Source organism: Rhinatrema bivittatum, chromosome 3 (assembly GCF_901001135.1).
Source record: "Rhinatrema bivittatum chromosome 3, aRhiBiv1.1, whole genome shotgun sequence".
Lineage (NCBI taxonomy): Eukaryota > Metazoa > Chordata > Amphibia > Gymnophiona > Rhinatrematidae > Rhinatrema > Rhinatrema bivittatum.
The window spans coordinates 302,995,591-303,016,246 of NC_042617.1; the positions used below are offsets into that span (position 1 = coordinate 302,995,591).

A 20,656-nucleotide genomic window follows, 5' to 3' on the forward strand; every position below is an offset into this window, starting at 1 on the left:
TAAGAAATACTGGTGAAGAAGCGGAGGATCAGTTGCTGGCTATGGACATCTCTGAGGTCCTCGAGATGTCTCAAGAGACATTAGTTGCTAGAAGAAGAGCTCTTCTAGTATCTTTTGCATTTTTATTAGATCGAAATAATATTCTAAGGCAATTTTTTCATAATAGGCTTGTTTCATTTTATGGCCAAAAGGTCTGGTGTTGTTCGGACCTAACTAAGGTTACTCAGTCCAGAAGAAAGAAATTTCTATCTATGCGCCCTGAAGTGATACAAATGGGGGGCACAGTTTCTACTGTGCTACCCATGTAAATGTTCTGTTAAATATCAAGATCAGAATTATATTTTTTTGACCTCTCCCAATTAAGGGGGTTCTTGGATTCACGTACCTAATGTATCCCTAGCTTGGCTTGGTAAGTGTAATGTTTGTTAAATCTCAGTAAGTAACCTTTTTCTTTAAATTTTCCCTTGTATTTGTCACACTAATTTCAGAGCCTCCATATTGGTGGTGGATGCCTGGAATGGCCTTCCAGAGGAAGTGGTTAAGTCTAAAACTGTGAACGACTTCAAAGGGGCATGGGATAAACACTGTGGATTCATCAAGTCTAGAGGGCGTGAATAAAGTGGAGGCAGCAAAACACTGCACGGAGCGGCAGTAGCCACAGAGGCATTCAAACACTGCACGGAGCGGCAGTAGCCACAGAGGCATTCACGGAGCGGGATGCCAGTGGCCAGTAGTTAGTGTTCCACCTTCACAGAGCGGAAGGATGGAGGGCTGCTATCTCCAAAAAATAAAAATACAAAACAAAAAATAAAAACAGGGGTGGGTAAGAGTATGGGGCAAGGGTGTGGCCTGCTTGTTACAGCGGTTGCTACCCCTAATTGAGCTGGATGTCACTTGGATGCAGATACGGGGCTGCTCTCTAAATTGGTGGTGGGGTGGAGGGGAATTAGGGCTGGAGGGTACTGGAAGCCAATAGTAACAGGTGGGAGAGAGAAAAAGGGAAAAAAATGGATAAGGTGCGTAGCTTGCTGGGCAGACTAGATGGGCCGTTTGGTCTTCTTCTGCTGTCATTTCTATGTTTCTATTCTCCCTCACTCGCACCGGCAACTTTATAGACCTAAAGACTAATCTATTGTCTAAGCCTGCTACATTTGTTTATTTGTTAAACTCTGTTATTTTAAATCTTAGTTATGTATAACTTATTATACTAATTGTTTGCTTTCGCTCTCTACTCTCCCATCCTGTAAACCCCTTGTTCTTTGTAACTTTATTTATTTATTCTCATAGTTAATTGGTTACCCCTTGTTTCAATGTAAACCAGTACGATAAGACACCAGTCTTGAGTATCGGTATATCAAAAGTATTTAAATAAATAAATAAATATTTAAACAGTCCTGTATATAATTACAGATGTATATGAATCTGAAATACTATTTTTGATATTCTTTGGCGCTGTAATTTCTCTACAAGATTTTTGCTTGTGATTATTGAAAGTGTTGATAAATAAAAAAAAAAAATATTGGGTCACTTACCAGACCCCCTTGATAGTCGTCATAGGCGCCTAAATGATAGCTTATTAAATGATAAAACCTTTGTGGAATCCTTGTCTGGTGAGATCCAGGAGTATCTGTGACTGAACTGTACAGGGGAAGTAGCCCCTGGAACAGTATGGGACTGCTTAAAAGCAGTAGTTCGGGGGAAACTAATAGCCTGGACTAGCTTCCTTAAAAAAAAAAGAGAGGAATGCCAAACACCTACGCCTTATGCAGCGTATTGCTAAACTAGTTTAAGTCAAAAACGATATCTAGATCCTAAAAAGTTCAATGAACTTCAGTCCACCAAAAGAGAATTGCAAGCCCATGACTTAAAGAAAATAGCATTCCATCTTGATTTGCTGCATCAGAAACACTTTGAATTTGGCAATAAAGCAGGACGCATGCTTGCTAAAAAACTTAGAGAGAGCTGCACAATCCCTTATCACTAAAATCAAGGATGCCACAGGGACGATGTTATATGAAGCCGGTGAGATCTGCACCGGATTCACCTGCTTCTATGAAGAACTTGATGCATCAGATGACCTGGAAGGTGATACGATTATAGATGATTATTTAAAGAGTGGAACTACCAACTGTTGCGCTCCGATGGACGGGAGCACCAGGGGGCGCTCCTAAGTGCGGGACAAGATGTGTGCCCCTGCGGTGAGACTAGTCCTAGGTAGAGACAAGGAATCTGGAGAACCAGAGCCTCCACCGGACCTGCAAGCCCCAGAAAGACCACCAACGCTATGGTGGTCTCTGAATGGTCCTCCGACCATTCCCAGCCCTTTCGGACCTGCCGCAGGGAGCAGCAAAAGCGGCAGGCTGGACAGAGGTCAGGATAGCTGAAGAACTTGGAACAGATGAGACCTTGTAACTTGGAACAGACAAGACGAGGTCTAGGAATTTGGAGTGAACGAGACGAACACTTGGAACTGGGAGTGAAGACTCTGATGTAGAGCTTGGGACGAAGACAGGAAACAGGGATGAGCAAGACCCTCAGGCACCCTACACAGCACGGGGGGCTGGTCGCGGACCACACTGTCCCCATTGTGCCCTACACAGCTGGATGGCTGGTCGCAGACCATGAGGAGATCAGGACAGGCTCAGGAAGCCTCATAGCACACGTTAGTGGAAACCCCTCGATTCCTCTGGAGTTGGAACTAGGAAATCAGATAAAATCTTGGAGTATGGAAACTCAGAGTAAAAGCGGGGAATCTCCGGAGGCACAGGTCACACCTCCTGGTGCATTAGGACTGGAGCCATGACGGAACTTGGGACATTGGAACATCGGAGATACTGCAGATATCTTCAAAGATCAGGATACAAACACCATCAAGGAACGGAGACAAGACAGCTTTCGTTTGTTTCAAGTCTTTGAATCCAGTGACTGCACTGCTATTGGCATGGTCTGCAACCATTCCCAAGGTTGTATAGGGAGTGAGGCGACACCGAACTCTCTCAGAGCCTTTGTCATGTTTCCAAGTCCCTGCGCCTTCATCTCATTCCAAGTCTTCAGTCTCATGTCCAAGCCTTTCTCATGTCTTCAGTCCTTAACCTTCGTCTGTTCTCATGCTTAAACTGCATGCAAGCAGCAGTCTGCAAAAGCTTTTGAGTAGCTGGAGGGCTACCCCACAGACCAGCATTGTGTTGCTGGGTCTCTGTTTCTGGTACGTGTTGGACATCCGAGTGTTCCTGTTTCTGAGTCGAGTCTTCTGTTTCCAAGCCAAGAGTGTTCTGTTTCAGTCTGCCCATGCTCGGATGTGTTCACCCACCAGTGGTGTGGCCCAATGCCAGGTCCAGGGTTGCACAAGTTGCATCATGGCACAGGGGCTCATGCTCTCGAGAACCATCAGTGCTTGCAACAGATTGTGAAGCCTATGACCTAGTTGAACGTGTCCTTGCAACAGGCCTTTCATGCTTGACTCTTGTTCCTTCCTGAGTTTTTTTTCTCCTCGCCTATGACCTGTAGGAAGCACCTGTATCCAGATTTATTTTCAAGTCCTGCAGCACAGGGGTTCATAGTACAGGTTATGCATCCTTCTGGTAGCCCCCTTAGAATTGCCTCCACTTAATCAATGTCCTCTTGGAGATTACACTCCAGAATTCCACAACATACCACTTTTAACTCACAGATCAGTTGATGTAGACCTGTCCATAAGAGCAACAGCATCATGGACAAGAGCCTGTAAACAGAGCCATATTCAGCAGGGACACAAGCAGCGGGGGAGGGGGCACTTACCCTTGTCTGGTTCTCCCTTCTGGCAGTTACTAAAAGCAATTAGACATAGCCCTAGAAGAATAAAAATAAAAGACCACTATCTGTATTAATGCTCCCAGGATCTCAAGCAATCTTGCGCATTGCTTCCAAATGTTTAGGCACAGAATTGGTCAAAAATGGCATGCCCTACTTGAATTATGGTATGACAAGAGAGTCTTGGGATCATAGAATCTACTGCTGGGGTTAGTGCCTAAGTTTCTAGTTTCATCACCCCTGATTTCCAAAAAAAGGGTTGCAGATGATATAGCAATCTTATGAATTGTCACCTGTGGATTTAAAGTTATTTGGACATCTGCTTTTGAAAACATAATCCCTGAGCTTGCAGACAAACATCCGTTTTCAATTTCTACAGAGCTTTGCTTTACTTCCACAAGGATGTTTTTATTTGCATCAAAAAAGTGTTCTTTAAATAATATAGGGGACTTGTAATAACAGAACTCATTTTATACCTATGATTATAAACACATTAGCACCTATTATTTATTTATTTGTTTTTATATACCGACATTCAATATCTGTCATCACATCGGTTTATTATTTAGGACAGAAGACACTAAATATTATGATGAAGTACTGATGTTTTGATATGAGGTCATTATTACAAAGTAGGTATTTTGTAAAAATGTCACTGAGTGACATTGTTTATGGTAGGTAGGAGGGAGGCATGCAGGACTATACATGTACTCAGGAAAGAATTCCTGCACATTTAAGAGTCAAAGCTTTTGTCTTTTGTTGCTTGGAGATGCTGAGAGAACCCAAATGTTGTTCTGGACCTAAGCATCAGGCAAAGGTGACTTTTCTGTGGCACACCTGCTCCGGTCTGAAAGCACACTTATTGGGAAACATTGTCATGATACGAAGTTGGAAGAAGGGAGGTTCAGAGGAAATGTGAAGAAATACATCTTCACTACTAGTGGATGCCTGGAATCATCTACCAGAAGCGATGGTAGCAAAAAATGAAGTGAAAAATTTCAAGCAGCCTGAGGATGCAGAGCTACGGTGAAAGCAATAACTGGCGAGACAACGGAATCTGATGGCACAGCAAGCAGGGAATAACTCGCTAGACTGGGTGAGCTAAATGGTCCTTAACTGTTAACACACTTTGGGGCCGATGCAATATCAAGCATGAAAAAACATGCATCCAAACTGGGTGCATGTTTTTTCAACACACGAACGTCCCCCTCTCCTGGGTGCCCAATACCATAGGCAAATGAGCTGCTGCGCTAAAAAGAACGTTAGGAATAAATTGTACATTCTTAGCATGTCCATGGCATTGGGTGCCCAGATATGGCTGTGTGCCAGTTAGAAAAATATATGCGCAATTAACGAGCATCCGTTTTCCTAACCTACGCACAGCCACGCGTTAGGAAAATGGGCACTTTTAAATTGAGAGTCCATTTGCCTAACTTGACTGCTGTCAAGATTTTTTTTTCATGCTGCTTCCTGTGGTTCCTCTTAGTTACTTACAGGCCAATACAGTAAAGTGCGGCCGCGGTTACCCTGTTTCTAACCCGCTTTGCACGCACAATTTGGACGCGTATGTCTCACCCGCGATTCAGTATCCTGTTTTACACGTCCTTACCGCTTCTTGAAATCGATGCGTATCCCTTTCCGCCCGCGTCATGTATATGATATGTTAATGATCGGATTAGCTATTCCCTCCGATACAGTATCGTGCGCCCCGATTATCTCCTTTATAACCTGCTATTGTACCGCGTCTTTAACCTAATTTACCGCCTACCCTTACCCTAGTGTTAGTGTGGTGTTCGGTCAGCTTCGTACCGGACAGCGCCATGGACAACATTTATATTATTGCTCTGGCGCTATTTTTCGTTCAGTTGAGAAGGAGAATGAGAAATGCTCGACTGAGAAACGCTGGAAATGCTCGGCAGATTGAAGAGGTGAACAGGGGGGCCCCGCAGCAAGGAGAACCCATCCGACCGGAGAACCCAGCAGCAAGACCGGAGGAGGTATGTGATATGTTTCGGTTTAACTGTACCATCCATCCATCCATCCCTGGGCCTCTCTGAGTCTCCAAACATGGACGTAGAGATCGGCGTCCATGTCTCCGGACGCCGGAGAGATGGGCGCCCGTAAACATCGGCGTTCGTAAAGGCGGAGTCAGGGACGCCTCTACGGACGCCGGAAAGATGGGTGCCTGTAAACATAGGTGTCCGTAAAGGCAGAGACAGGGACGCCTCTACGGACGCCAGACAGATGGGCGCCCGTAAACATAGGCGTCCGTAAAGGCCTTGGACGTCCGGCCGGGCGCTCAAGGTACATGAACGCCGAAGTTGAGTCTTGGGCGTCCAGCTTGGGCGCCCAAGGCAGCGCGAAGGTCCACGAACGGACCTTTGAGCTGAGCGCTGAAGGCAGCGTCTTGCACGCCGTTCGAGGACCTTCCCGCTGTCTTGAGCGCCCAAGCTGGACGCCCAAGACGCGACTTCATGGACCTCGAGTGCCCGGCCGGACGTCCTTGAGCGCCCAAGCTGGACGCCCAAGGTCCATGAACCCCTGAAGTCGCTGCCTTGAGCGCCCAAGCTGGATGCTCAAGACGCGACTTCGGCCGTTCATGGACCTTGGGCGTCCAGCTTGGGTGCTCAAAGACGTCCGGCCGGGTGCTCGAGGTCCATGAAGTCGTGTCTTGGGCGTCCAGCCTGGGCGCTCAAGACAGCTTGGGCGCTCAAGGCAGCGGGCGTTCACGGACCTTGAGCGCCCGTCCAGACGTCCAGGAACGACGTCCGCACAGCGAAAAAAAAAAATCCACTGACCTGTTGGAATGACATTTCAAATGACATTTTTGACATTTGAAATGACATCTGAAATGACAGGTACCAGCGCACCCAGGATACTGTATAGGCTCTGTATACCGCTCTATACAGTAAAATGGATTACACACTCCTTCCGCTTCATGAACGCACTTTGGACGCCGCTTGCATTTGCGTCTCATTTGAATACTGTATCGAGCAGTATGAGAACCAAACTGTGCGTATGGCAAACGCGGGTGTGCCCGACACTACCGCACTCTTTCTTACGCGTCCTTACTGTATCGGCCTGTTAATATCAGGATGGGAGGAAGCACAGAAAAGCAGTATTTGGGGCTTTTTAAAGACAATTTGGAGTGCGTGAAGACAACGCCAGCTCCGGGGCTGGAGTTTTGAATGTTAAAAATGTGTGTGGATTTAGTGTGATTTTTTTTTTTTTTTGCATCGGGGTAATAGCTAATAGCCTCATCTACATGGCAATTACATGTGATGATCGCTATTAGCTACGTGCTGGTTTGGATGCACGTTTTGAATTCCCTAATCCAATTATTGCATTGGGAGTTATTCTAGTGCGTCCAAAAAGCGCATCCAACCACACGGCAACCTGTGCGCTAGGCTGATGCCTTAGCCCCTTTGTGAATACCAGCGTCTTAACAGATGCTTTCACAATATATTTTTTAGTCTTCTTGTAAACGTAAGCATGACTGCTGCCTAAACATTAATCAATTTAAGTCTCAAATGAATTAAAATAACATTTCTTTCCTTTGTCCAGTAAAAGATATCACGCCCTTCAAACCTAAATAACTTGTAAGAAAAAATAGCATATCCCATAGGACTTGATCCCCTTTTCCAGAAGCTGAAGAGAACTAATCGGACTAAAGTAAGAATAACAGAAACAAAAAACAGATAAGCTGGTCTGAGCAACCATAGCTACCAGGAAACCCTAGAATAGAAAGTTGAGCTTTAATCAACGAGACTGGCAAAAAAAAAAAAACCACGCTAGAGTGTCCTTAAACTTCCGGTCCTCTCCTATATCCTCCGGCGTCCGCGGTAATGGACCTCCTGTCCCACCGAGAGGATGGCTAGAGTGTTAGCGGCTCTCCGTTTCCGCTTCCGGGTCCGCCCTCCAGGAATGGCGCAGGCGGTGAATATCACGGAGCTCTCTTTGCAGCAGCTGGAGGTACTGAAGAATCAACTGGACCAGGTGAGAGGCGGCTGGGCTAGGGTAATGATGGAAGGAGAAATCTGGGACACGCACCTGTCGTGTTGAGATTGTCTGGGCTCGCCTGATCACTACAGTGAACCCAATTTGTACTGTTCGACACGAAGTGATGGAGCGCAGAATGTTTTTTTTGTTTATGGTGCTACGTCAGTATGTCCTGCCTGGCGCAGACAGATCTGCAAATCAGGAAAATGTGTGGGTTAGTTAGTTATTTATGTATATTTATTTAGTGAACTGGGGCTTCTGTCATTTAGTTATAAAAGGTTTTTTTGTTGTTTTTTTTTCATGATGCGGAGAACTAGTGACCAATATTGGTCCTAGAGGAGACTTGACTCTATGATACCTTTTTATTGGATAAACATGAAGACTGTCTAGAGGTGATGATTGTGTGCGAACTTTTTTTTTTTTTTAAGATAAAGATGGGCGCTATATGATTTCAGAAGCTTATATACAGTATCAGGACAAATAGTGCCTTGGGCGAAAATAGTTGATGGGTCTCCTCTCGGTTCTTGGTGTGGATTAGCGAGTGATGGAAATGCATCTGCTCCCTGCTTCCTACTCCCCTACCTCAGTATCCTATCCCCAGTATTTTTACTCCTCTTTGTTCCCAGTATCCCCTAACCTGCCTCTTACCTCCGTATTTTCTCCCCTATTTCGTAATTGCCCTCCATTCCTGGCATTCTCTTCCTTGCCTCTTAATGCTCCTCAACTCCAGTATCTGCTTCCAGTCTCCTCTTGCCTCTCCCTGCTAGTGCCACTACATCTACCCATTCCCTATGCTCCCAGGTCTCTTCCCGAAGAAAAAAACCCCCCAACCTGTTTAGTAGCAGAATACAAGTGCCGGCCATGAATTTTTAATGTGCCGTTCAGGGTCTGCCCGAATTCTGCTCCATTCTAACTATATTGTAATCCCCTTTGAGGCCAGCCTGGAAAAAAACAGATTATCAAATGTTTGGAAATAAAGGTGCAAAATGGTGAATAGTTATAGGCTCTCACAGTTCCTTCTGATGTCCTGCCAGGGCTGGGTCTGTGCAACTTTAGATATGGTGTGTGTGTGAAGACTTGAGGAATCCTGTGCCTGCATACACCATAGGAAACTGTGAGTGCTCACCCTGACTGGTAGCACCCATCATCACATGCTACCCTAAATGACTGCACTGCTTGCCCCATCCTAAAGCCAGTACTGTAGTGTATCATTTTTGGAGAATGTTTATTCAATAAAAGGCATTGCAGCTTGCTGAGAATCCAGCTCTTCCTCGCTATTCTTCTAAACTGCCACAAACAACTCCAGCTGTCACCTTTTTCCCATTTATTCTGTTGATGTATTTTTGACAGCCCTCCTGGATTCTTTCTGTACTTCTAAACCTTGCTGCTTTCATCCCCCAGGAAGTGGAATTTCTCTCCTCATCAATTGCACAGCTCAAGTTGGTTCAGACAAAATATGTAGAGGCCAAAGATTGTCTTAATGTGCTAAACAAAAGCAATGAAGGCAAGTAATGCTTCAAGCCTTAAAAAGTTCTTTATGTATTCTTTTATTAATTGCATTATAAGAGAGATTTGTTTGGATTTATAAAGAGAAGTGAGACATTTAGCTAATCAAAGCATTCCATGGGTAGTAGCAGAGGGGATGGGGTTTCATTTTCCCTGCCAAAGCACCCAATTCCTTCTAAAATGAATAAGAATATCAATTAGAATACTCTTGAGTAAATGCATAAAATGCAGTACTTAATGGTATTCTAATTGATGAAGAAATTGCAGTGGTAAGATCTTGTCCCCCTGATGCAAACATCCAAACCACGGTCCCATGTCAGGGATTGGAATCTCCATAATGAGCACAAGAGAAGTGAATTTTTAATTGCTTAAAAAACCCCCCCCAAACTTTAAAAAATGGATATTGATTAAGTAAAAGGCAAGGAAGGTAATATTATACCATGAGTGCCTAGTATGATGGCCACAATAGATTGTTTGTTTGTTTGTTTTTATTCTTATTGGGTGCTTTGGTTGTATTATATTTTTCCTTTAGTTTCTTGCACTAATTGTTGTTGTAGTTCATTTTCTCTGTCAAAAAATTATAAAGAAATAAAATATATAAAGCACCTTCAGATGTGAAACTTTGTAATTTCTTTATAGTAAAATCAAGTTTGGACAAATACTTAGAAAATGTGGCACCAGCCAAAACTTTTAAGAACCAGGGTAGGGAGCAGTTCTAGGCTGCAGTGGTTTCCTTCAGGCCTTCTGAATATCTTTCTTTGTCCTGAGCCTGCTACAGGCCAGTAGTAGGTACCAATCTTTGGGTGCCTGGGAAATTTCTACCCCTACTAGTAAGTAAATTGGCCCCTCTAACCAATGGTAATATCATTTTGTTCCCTGTACGTACCCAGATTAGTCCGGACTCCTGGGTTTTGCCTCCCTGCCAGCAGATGGAGACAGCGTTTTTACTGACACTGTACATAACCCAGTGTGCCACCTGCAGTCCCTTAGTATTTCTCTGCCTCCAGCAGATGGTAGCTGGTGCAAAACCTGCATTCCCTGTACGTACCCGGATCAGTCCAGACTGCTGGGTTTTGCTTCCCTTCCAGCAGATGGAGACGGAAAAACTTTGTGAGAACCCCCTCTTAAGCCAGTGTCTCTTCAGCATTACTGTCTCCAGCAGGGGGTTGGCAGGTCCTGGTGGGACCATCCCCCCCTGGCAGCAGGTACTGCGGGAGCCAGGCTTGGAAGTCCTCAGTACTCCCTGCTGTTGGTGAGATGCCGGTGGTCTGCGCCCCCCCCCCCCCAAATTTCTCTGGGGATTTGGAGCAGCCTGCCCATCTAATGGTACTGTACCTTAAAAAAAAAAAAAAAAAAAAAGTCAAACTGCAAGTCGGTGAGCACAGCAGGGCCGATTTCAGGCTTTTCTTCAGCATGCACTTGCTCGTGGTGACCACATTGGCAGCCTCTGGAGGGTTTTCTTCAGGGGGGTACCCATCTGATCACTCAATCTTCCTGGTGGCATTATGAGCCTTCCTCCCAGGAGGTTTTGGGTCCTAGTGGGTCCTTCCCTGTCTGGTCAAGGTGGGTGAGCTGTGAGTTGGTGACCCTTTTTGTATGCTCTCTCCTTTCTTACATGGGGTGTATATCTGGTGGTCCAGATTCTTCCCGTTCATGAGGCTGCTGAGGCAGCTACAGGCTCAGGGCGACTGTTTTCTCTTAGTTCCTTTTTTAATTTGGCTGATTTTTCTTTTTTTCTGCTAGCAGCTCTGTGTTCCATTCTAGGGAGTAGCTATTGTAAGTTTGGTAAAGTTTTGAAGAAAAAAAAAAGTCTGGCTCTTTTTTTCTGATCTGCCATGCGGCCTGTGCTCCTGGAACCTGAACCTTTGCACCAAAGGGAAGTATTAGTTTCTATGTATTTTTATTTGTTGTCGGTGAAAAAAAAGAGAAACCAAGGAACTTGTTCCCTCCCTGGAACAGTGATGTTCCAGGGAGGGACGCTATCTTAGCAGCTTGGGGAGCTCAGTGATGGAGTTTTTCAGTGGCTTCTCTGCCTGCTTAGGAGACCAGGTGTTGGCTCTGTGGCGCTGAGGGACTGTTCCCCTGCTTGCTGTTGAGGTGCTGGTAGTGCTGTGGCTGCAGGGAGGAACAGCTTCTAAGTGCAGCAAAAGCATTCAGAGGTCTACGTTGAGCATAGCCCCACCGGTAGAACAAGACTCACAGATGACAGGGTCTAGCACTGAGGCTTTCCTCCTCAGTGTGGAAATGATGGCCATTTTTGATTCCCTAGCAGTGTTGGCGGGATAGGCAGGAGAATCCCCTCCTCAACTATTGCTGGCAGTTCCCTGTCCCGTAGAGATACAGAAAGGTACTTTCACTGAGGAGGAGTAGAGATCTTCTGGTTTTAATTTGCTTATGCGGAAAGCATGTTTAGTGATGTGCCAGCTCTTGGCCCCGGTCTCCATAGATTTTTGGCCAGTCAAGAGGCCTGAGGTGTTGAGAAGCTCTTCAGGCCGATTTTCGGTGCCGGATGTTAAACAGATCTGGGCCTAAACGTGCTGAAGGTGCAGGCAGGCTTTGCTTGACCATGTGGTAGGTCAACGCATTCTCACTGCATGGCAGTTGCATGTGCTGGGACCTGTGCGTGTAAGGCCATGGCCTAGAATTGAGCATGTACGTCTGCAACCAAGACAGGAGTGCATATTTGTGCAGGTACATGAGCGCGTAAGGTTGTGATCTAGACAGGAGCGCATATTTGCGCAGGTACCTGTGCGTGTCAGTCACAGCGGGCAAATGCTGCAGGGAGGCTGTCCCTGGTAATGTTCAAGGGGGTGTACATCATGTGACATTGGAGGATTCTCACATGGGGAATTGGCTTTCTCACTTCTAGAAGAGGGAGAAATTGCATATGATTGAGAGCTGCTTTGGACTCTGCTCAGATTTTTCTTTTTCTCACAGAGATGTCTTGCTGAGTTCGTTGGCTCAGACCCTGAACACGCTTAGTGTGGCCAGAGGTCAATTTTAAGTTAAGCATCCTGTTTCTTTACCCCCTGTATCCAATTCAAGAGATATTTGATTTTAAAAGAAGGTAAATGCAGCTCTTGTGGTTCCCTGTTTCCACATGGAAACTCTGAGGTCTGTCATAGCGGCGGTACACTAGGGAGAGTTCTTGGCATCTCTCGCCTTAATAGAGCATACCTGCACATAGCCATCAGGCTGGAGCACCAGAGATTCCTGAGGTTCCCAAGGGAACATTTTTTGTTTCGAGCCCTTCCCTTTGGCTGGTAACTGCTCCACATACCTTCATCAAGGTGATGGTGATGGGAACAGCTGTGTTACAAAAGGAGGGTTTGTTAGTAAATCTGTATCCTGATGACTGGCTTATTCATGCTACATCAAATGACTTCTATTGACAATCAGTACAAAAGGTACCAATGTGCTTGAAGTCTCTAGGATGGATGATGAGTACACCGACTTCTGCAAGTATCTTGCCTACGCCTTGTATATTCCTGTAAATAGTCCGTTGCAGTTTTTATTTATTGCTTTAACTCCTCCACCTCCTGCTCTTTGTATACTCCTCCTTGTTCGCCCTCCCTGTTCATTGTAATTTCTACCTTTAAAGTTACATTGTAAACCGGTATGATGTATGCATACTAATACAGGTATATAAAAGTTTTTAAATAAATAAATAAAAATAAATGATGAACCTAGCAATGAGCCATTTAGTCCTCTTACAAACCCTGGAGTATTTCGGAGCTCAGTTCAACACACAAGTGGAGAGAGAGTGCTGAAAATTGCAGAGTCAGATTAGGCTTCTCCTAGAGTTTTCTGTGCCCAGGGTCTGGGAGTATATGGGTCCTATTAGATATTGTGATGACAGTGGATTACATCAACCATCAAGGCGGAACCAAGAATCAGACAGCGCTCGTTCTGCCCAGTAGTTTATTCTCTGGGCAGAACAACACTTGGAGCAGCTGGCAGTGTCTCACATCACCAGAGTGAACTACATTCAGGTAGATTTTCAGTCTGAGAAAGCTAGACCCTGGGGAATGGGTGCTGTTGGGGCAGCAATTTGTCTCATTCACGGAAGATGGGGATATCCTGACCAAAGAGAACATCAAGGCGTCATGGTTTTACAGCCGATGACCAGAACATGGTATAAAGGGATCATAGCTCTGGTGCTGCTGTGGACTTTAGGGATTCTTCTTTTCTTCTCTCCTGTTGTCTCTGGACAACAGGAGAGAACAGGATGTTTCTCTATCCACCATTACGGTGGATAGAGTAACATCCAGGCAATGTGATCCTGGTAGCTCCAAAGTGGCCACATCGAACATGCTTCACAGATCTGATCAACATAACCATAGATGGGGCCCCTGAGGTTTGGAAATCAGTTAACTTTTCCACCAGGGCCCAATATTTTTGGGTCAGGCGATTCACTTATGTCTTGCGGCTTCACTTCTAAGAGGAGACAACTGAGATGGAGGGGATATTCCAACGCGGTTATTTCCACCTTCTACATCCTTGATGTATGTGTGAATTTGGAGGATCTTAGAGTCCTGGTCTGCTGTTGATGGAATGCACCCTCAGTCTGTTCAGGCTATGGTGTCACACATTTTGCCTTTTCTACAGAAAGGTTCTGGTCAAAGACTGGTCTTTAACTCTGAATGTCCAGGTAGCGACATTGGATTGTCTCTGGGGTAAGGTGCAAGGGTATCCTCTGTCCACACATTCAAATGTTCTATGGTTCCTTCAGGGAGCTAAGAACTTGTTTCCTCGGGTGTGGAACATTTGTACATCTTGGAATCTGAATCTAGTCCTTGGAGGACTTTGAGACTGTTTGAACCACTAAAGACAGATACGGTTAAAGACTTGACTCTTAAAATGGTTTTCTTGGTTGCTATTTGTTCAGTCAGGAGAATTTCAGAGTTCCAGACACTGTTGTGTTGATATCCCTTCCTACAGGTATCTTTATGCATGGTGCCTTTATTTTCTGCCTGCGGTAGTCTGTGTTCCATCTTAGACAGTTGAGCTTCTAGCTTTTATGGATTTGGATTCCTCTATGCTTATGCGGGGAGCTTAGGCTCTTAGATTGGAGGCATGCATTATTAAGGTATCTAAAGGTTACTTATGACTTCCATAGATCGTATTACCTCTACTGAGGTGTGGTCCAAAGAAGGGAAATCGTCTAAGGCTACAGTTGTGCGGTAGATGAAGGAAGCAATCGAGTTGACTTACATTTCTAAAGGGTGCCCGTTGTTGGGAGATTTAGGGGCGCACTTGACTGGTTCTCCAATGACTTCCTGGGCTGAGTCGCAGCAGGTGTCTCTGCATGAAATTTGCTGGGTGGCTACTGGGAAGTCATTGCCCACTTTTGCTAGCCCTTATTGCTTGGATGTCGGGGCTCCGGCTTCCATGTGCTTTAGTGAGAGTGTTCTACGAGCGGAACTCTCCACATACCACCTTTAGGTGCATCCTAGGAGTCTGAACTAATTTGGGTACATACAGGGAAAGGAAAATTGTTTTTTACCTGCTAATTTTTGTTCCTGAAGTACCACAGATCAGTCTAGAGAACTGCCCATTTATTGGGGGGGAAGAGTCTGCCGCTCATACTGTTGCTTTGTATATAGTGTGGAGTTGTTGGAGGTTTTCAATGCTGATTGCTTATGTTAAATTTGGGAAACAAGTTTTCCGTTGTCTTTTTGGGCAACTTCACCTTCTGGCTCTTTGGAGGGGAGCAAGCTTGCTTAGAAATTTTATGGTGGTTTTTGACATCTTGGGTACAGGTCAATACTGAGGGACTGCAGGTGGCATTCTTGGTTATGTAGCAGTGTCAGTAAAACTTTGTCTCCATCTGCTGGCAGGGAGGCAAAACCCAGGAGTCTGGATTCTGGACTGATCTGTGGTACTACAGGAACGAAAATTGGTTCTTACCTGCTAATTTTCCTTTACAAAGCTTCCTTGCAGGAAGAAGGAATATTTATGCACAAAGTGAATCATTTAAGGTGACTAATGCTCTTATCACAATCTGTAGTTCCTTATAAAATCGATGTGGTTTGAGTTAATGTAGACTGACAGTTTTCTGCTAGCTGAATTGTCATTAACCTATGTTTTTTTTTGTCTCTGCTTTGCTAGGAAAGGAATTGCTTGTCCCATTGACCAGTTCTGTATCCTTTCCAGTAAAAAAAAAAATAAAATAAAATAAAATGGCCTGACTTCTTATGAGATAATATAAAATATATTTGTCTTTTCCAACAGTGGGTCATGTGGGGAGCCTTGGCAGAAGAGGAAAATCAAGAATAAGAGGCATGACAACTCATCCATAATGATGTTTTGAAATCTGAAGTTATACAATGAATCTACCTCCCTTAGTGTTGTTGGAGATGAGGAAACTGAATGCAAATTGGTACTCTAGTATGTGGGAGTAAAAGAGCAAATCAAGCAGCTGGAAGCTGTGCATGGGATACTGACCCATATGTGATGCGCTCTCTAGCTTTGAAGTCTAGTCATTGTTAGAAGTTTTTGTTAGGAAATTAAGCTGACTTGCTTTTGATTATTGTTATTCCTCATGTCGTTCTGTTGTAAGTCAAAGGCAGAACCAGGTGGATGTACTCAGAAGCACAGACTTTTATTTCATCTTGCCTTATATTCATGGTGGTCTCAGTGAGTTACAAATAAGTAGATCATAAAAAAACTACACAAACACATCTTACATAGACACGAAATAACTATGTAACATCTAGTACGTATAATTACTACTATTGACATGCATGTTAGGATATGTGCTTCAAACTTCTTTCCCTAGGGGTAGGGCTGAGATGTTAGGAAGCGTAGCATGCCCATCTGTTCCTTCTGTTATCGCTCCCATCCTTCCTTAACTTTCATCTAGATGTATGTGCCTGGCAAGCTGAATGATGTAGAGCATGTGCTGATAGATGTGGGAACCGGGTACTATGTTGAAAAGGTGAATAAACATAGATCGAGCTTTTTCAGTGCTACTTTACTGTTATAGGTCAGTTCTGTTGTATACAGAATTAACTCTTTAGCAGAAGCATGGAAAACAGGACTAAGGATCAACAACAGTATGAAGGAACCGGGTGAGAGGACAGGCAGCTGGCCAGCTGGTGTGCACATAGCCTCCCCTCCCTCACACCCAAACATACTAATCTTGGCTTGGGAACTGGGGGGGGGGGGGGGGGGTTGAAATAAGTTATTGGCTACATGGGGGAGGGAGTGTTGCGAGAACCAAGGCTGAAAGGGGGGGAGAGAAGAAAAAAAAATCATGCCAGCAAGTATCTTATTACTTCCTATTTTGACTGAAATACGGAGTCTAGAAATTATGTTAGACTCAAATGTAACATTTAAACCACATATTTTTCAACTGGCCAAAATTGACTTATAACTTAAAGCTATTGTACTCACTAAAATTTTTAACCAGTTAATGTTTCGTACTGTACTGCAATCACTTTATTGGGTGATATTGACTATTGTTGTACTTTATGGGTTGGGTTATCTGAATTGCTTAGGGTGCTACAATTTGTTAAACTTGATGCTGCCTGTTTACTTTTGTGACTGTCATGATATGATCATGTTACCCCAGCATTGGCTCCCGATTAAAAAGCAGATTCAATTTTGTCTGTTAGCAATTTCGCATAATCCTTTATATGGGCAATGTACATGATCCTTAAAAAAAAAAAAAAAGTCTTAAATGGTAGGGATGTGCATCGTTTGTTTTTTTTTGACGGATGAAAATATCGTACGATATTTTCTAATCTGTCAAGTATCGGGGGGGGGTCCCCGAAAATGATAGGAAAACCCCACAAAAGTTTTGTGTGGCTTTCTTATCGTTTTGGGGGGGGGGGAGAAAACCCCAAAACCCATCCCGACCCTTTAAATCTAATTATTTAGAATCCCCCCCCCCCCAAAAGAAAAACTTTCCTAAAGTACCTGGTGGTCCAGCAGGGATCCCAGAAGCGATCTCCCGCTCTCGGGCCGTCGGCTGCCACTAATCAAAATGGCGCCGGTGGCCCTTTGCCCTTACCCTGTGACAAGGGCTATCTGTGCCATTGGCTGGCCCCTGTCACATGGTAGGAGCAATGGATGGCCCATGCCATTCATTGCGAGAAACATTTGGTGTTAATGTTCTGTTTTTATTGGTTTTAATTGTTTTAAATGTGTATGTGTGTGCTTAATATTTATTATGTATGTCTTTCTATAATCTGCCCTGGACAGACTGTCTCTGGAAGACAGCGGAATATTAAGATTGTGAAAATGTCTGGGGAGGGGAGAGAAGGTACTGAGGGAGAACGAGATTTGTTTGGGGTGGGGAGGACCTTTCCCCCCTTCTCTCTTTTTGTCAGTGACCCCTCTTTTTTTACTTTTTTTTTTTTTTTTTGGTGAGAGGGGGGAAAAGGGGGCAATTTGCAAAGGAGTTATGTGCATAAGTGTAACATACTATCATAGCAGTTTTCAAAAGCCCAATTACACACTTAAGGTGCACTTATGCAGGTAAATCCTATAGCATTGCCATGGAATATATTACAGTAATTTTCAAAAGCCCCTTAACACGCATAAAACCCAATTTTAAGCGCATAAATCCTCTTGAAAATTACCCCCAATATGAACAAAACATATCATCCAGAAACAAAAAGGTTGAAAAGCTACTTTATTTGTATAATGTAAAGTAAAATGTATATTACCTACTGTGGAAATATGCCATCAGATTTTCTAGCTTGCTGTAGGAATTGGGGGCTGCTGTTCTGCAACCATTTCCAAGGGAACACAAATTTTGCCTCAGCTCTTGCACGTCGCATGAGGCTTTCTGATGTGGAAAAGAATGAAATTGATTTTGTAATTCATTTAATTTTATTTAACAGTATCAATATACAGAAACATAACAAATTATCCAGTTTACAAAGGTCCCTGTACGTACCCGGATCACTCCAGACTGTTGGGTTTTCCCTCCTTTCAAGCAGATGGAGACAGGAAATGCTGCCATGTAATACAAGTTGTGGCAAAGCACTAATGTATTTCCTTTCTCTTTACTTCTCTGACCTCATTTTATTTTTATAGACTGCAGATGATGCCCGAGATTTCTTCAAGAGAAAGATAGACTTCTTAACAAAGCAGATAGAAAAGATCCAGCCAGCACTGCAGGAGAAGCACGCCATGAAACAAGGTGAGGGGCTCCAGGCCCATGGTCTTAGATTAAATAATGTGCAACAGGCATGAGTTCGGAATTTGAATAAAGGTCTCCGTTTTATTTTTAAATTCCTATTGATCTGCCTTTTTTGTTCATGCCCTTTGTATGTGTCTTTTTTTTTTTTTTTTTTTTTTTGCCTGCATCAACCTCGTGCCTTCACATGCCCTGGAATCGACTCCCAGCCACCCAAGAAGCTTTCAATTAGGGAAAGTAGCATTATTGTAAACTGTATGATCTGTAATACGATTTGGTAAAAGAGTGCTCTCAGAACAAACATTATGCTGTCCTGTCACTTTTTGAACTTGGGGAAACTTGTTTTTCAAGCAAAAAGCTGTCTCAGCAGGGCTGAAGCAAGAGAGTAGCTGGTTTGTGTCTGACCTAGCAGGGAAGAGGGATGCATGGCCAGCAGTCTTCTCCTGAAACGGGAAATTCTCAGGCTCACTTGTCTGCACGTACGCTTGTTTACAAAGCCCTATAAAAGTTCGGGGTTCTCCAGTGTGAGCCCGGAGCCTCACCTGTGCACTGATGAGTGGCGCAGGATCTTTCCCGTTGAAGCTGTGTGCTTCTGTTTTTCGGTCACACCGGGGTTCCCCGACCTGATGAGTGGCAGGATGCTGATTTGGTATGTATTATAGTCACGTGAAATGAAGCATGTGTGCTGTAAATAAAGCTATATTTTCATAACTGTATATTTCGTATCTTGTATCATAGTGTGTGTCTATCATAGTGTGTGTCTAGCACTGTGCGTGGTCTGCCTATCTCCCATTCGGGCATCTTGTAACATTGTCTGAGACTGAGCCACACCACATACCTTCATAGGGATTTGAATATTGCTCTTCTGGCACTTTTGGGTCTGTTGCTGCAGAAGTAGTGTGTTTGTTTTGTTTGGGGTTTTTTTGTACTTGGCTACCTGCAGAAGCCATCTTTGCACCACATAACAGCTGTCCCCTTGAGGTTTACAGTACTGAATTCACAACACACATCAGCCTGGTCAGATAGGACTCTTAAACTGAATTTGGTAGAGGAAATGCTGTCACCAAACCATGGAGCAGCTTATTCTAACTTTCATGTCCTCTAACAAATTTAAGTGGCTCATATTTTTAATTGTAAAATAAACTGGTGCACAAGGCCCTAGTGGTAGAGTAAGAAGGTAAGGCTGCTAAGACTTATAAAATTAAGAATTTAGGGAAAGTGCTTTTTTATATCTTACATACAGAATTTGGTCTAAGAATAGAACTGGAGATGACTGAAGGCCCACTGTTTTTGTTCTTTGGACCACAGAGGTGGCCTCTGAGAGAGAGGAAAAAGACTGAAGTTGGCTATAGTTGGAAGAGCTCCTGATCTAATCAAAATTATTGCCATAAACATAGAGAAAGGGAAATGCCTCCAGTGATTATGGGGACAAAGTAGGATATCTGCCAACTTTAGTTTAATTTTGTGCATCATGCTGTGTCCCGTCCTTGACTGGCGACACCCTCTTCCTAAAACTCTCTTTAATTCATGATTATTTTTTTTCTTCTGTTTTTCCCCTACCCTTTTCACCCCTTTTTTTTTTTCCAGCTGTAATGGAGATGATGAGCCTGAAAATTCAGCAGCTTACAGCTTCTCAGGCTGGCACGGCCAAGGCCTAGTCCCAGCCTACCTGGAGTCCATCGTCAACCTTCCTCAACCAACATCTTCCATCGACATTTCTCTAGTCCCCCAGGTCAGCACAGAGTGACTGACAGAGAAGCAGTTGCTTCAAAGTCTTAATGAAGCAGTCAGGAGGAACTCTCTTCTACCTGGGTGTTCTTGTTTTTTGTTTTTTTTATTAGGAGGAAGGAAGCTACCAGTTTGCAGGCCTTTATTTATACCAAGCTTGCTGTGCACTGTCTTAAATTAAAATGGGGTGAGGACTTTTTTTTTGTATTTCCAATGCAAAACAACACAAAATAAAAGTTTGAAAATGTTAAAGCAGTGTCATGAGGAGGGCCTTTGAGTGACTTTATTTCTGTATCTGCTAGAACTTGAAATTCCATAGGAACTAAAATGTCTCCTAAGAGCATAAGATGTGCCATGCTGGGTCAGACCAAAGGACCATCAAGCCCAGCATGTAGTCTCAAACAGTTGCTAGTCTGGGATCTGCAGGCTACCCGTGAGGCAGAGTAGATCTGTTATTTGGTGCTTATTCCCATGGGCAAGTAC

General features: G+C 44.1%; 1 protein-coding gene across 1 annotated transcript; it reads left to right on the forward strand.

Annotated features, from left to right (window-relative positions):
- Positions 1-7,630: 7,630 nt before the first annotated feature.
- PFDN5 (prefoldin subunit 5) lies at positions 7,631-20,438 on the forward strand. The gene is made up of 6 exons (XM_029595079.1): positions 7,631-7,785; positions 9,190-9,292; positions 15,406-15,437; positions 16,160-16,234; positions 18,343-18,448; positions 20,033-20,438. Exons 1-6 carry the CDS (start codon positions 7,660-7,662, stop codon positions 20,101-20,103), a joined length of 513 nt encoding a protein of 170 aa, XP_029450939.1. The 5' UTR covers positions 7,631-7,659; the 3' UTR covers positions 20,104-20,438.
- Positions 20,439-20,656: the final 218 nt, after the last annotated feature.

What these genes read in the sequence shown, in the direction of transcription:
- PFDN5 (XM_029595079.1), top strand. Translation starts at nt 7,660, where the DNA reads ATGGCTAGAGTGTTAGCGGCTCTCCGTTTCCGCTTCCGGGTCCGCCCT. An exon ending in GCTAAACAAAAGCAATGAAG is followed by an intron (nt 9,293 to 15,405) that starts GCAAGTAATGCT and finishes CTGCTTTGCTAG; the next exon opens with GAAAGGAATTGCTTGTCCCA. An exon ending in TTGTCCCATTGACCAGTTCT is followed by an intron (nt 15,438 to 16,159) that starts GTATCCTTTCCA and finishes ACTTTCATCTAG; the next exon opens with ATGTATGTGCCTGGCAAGCT.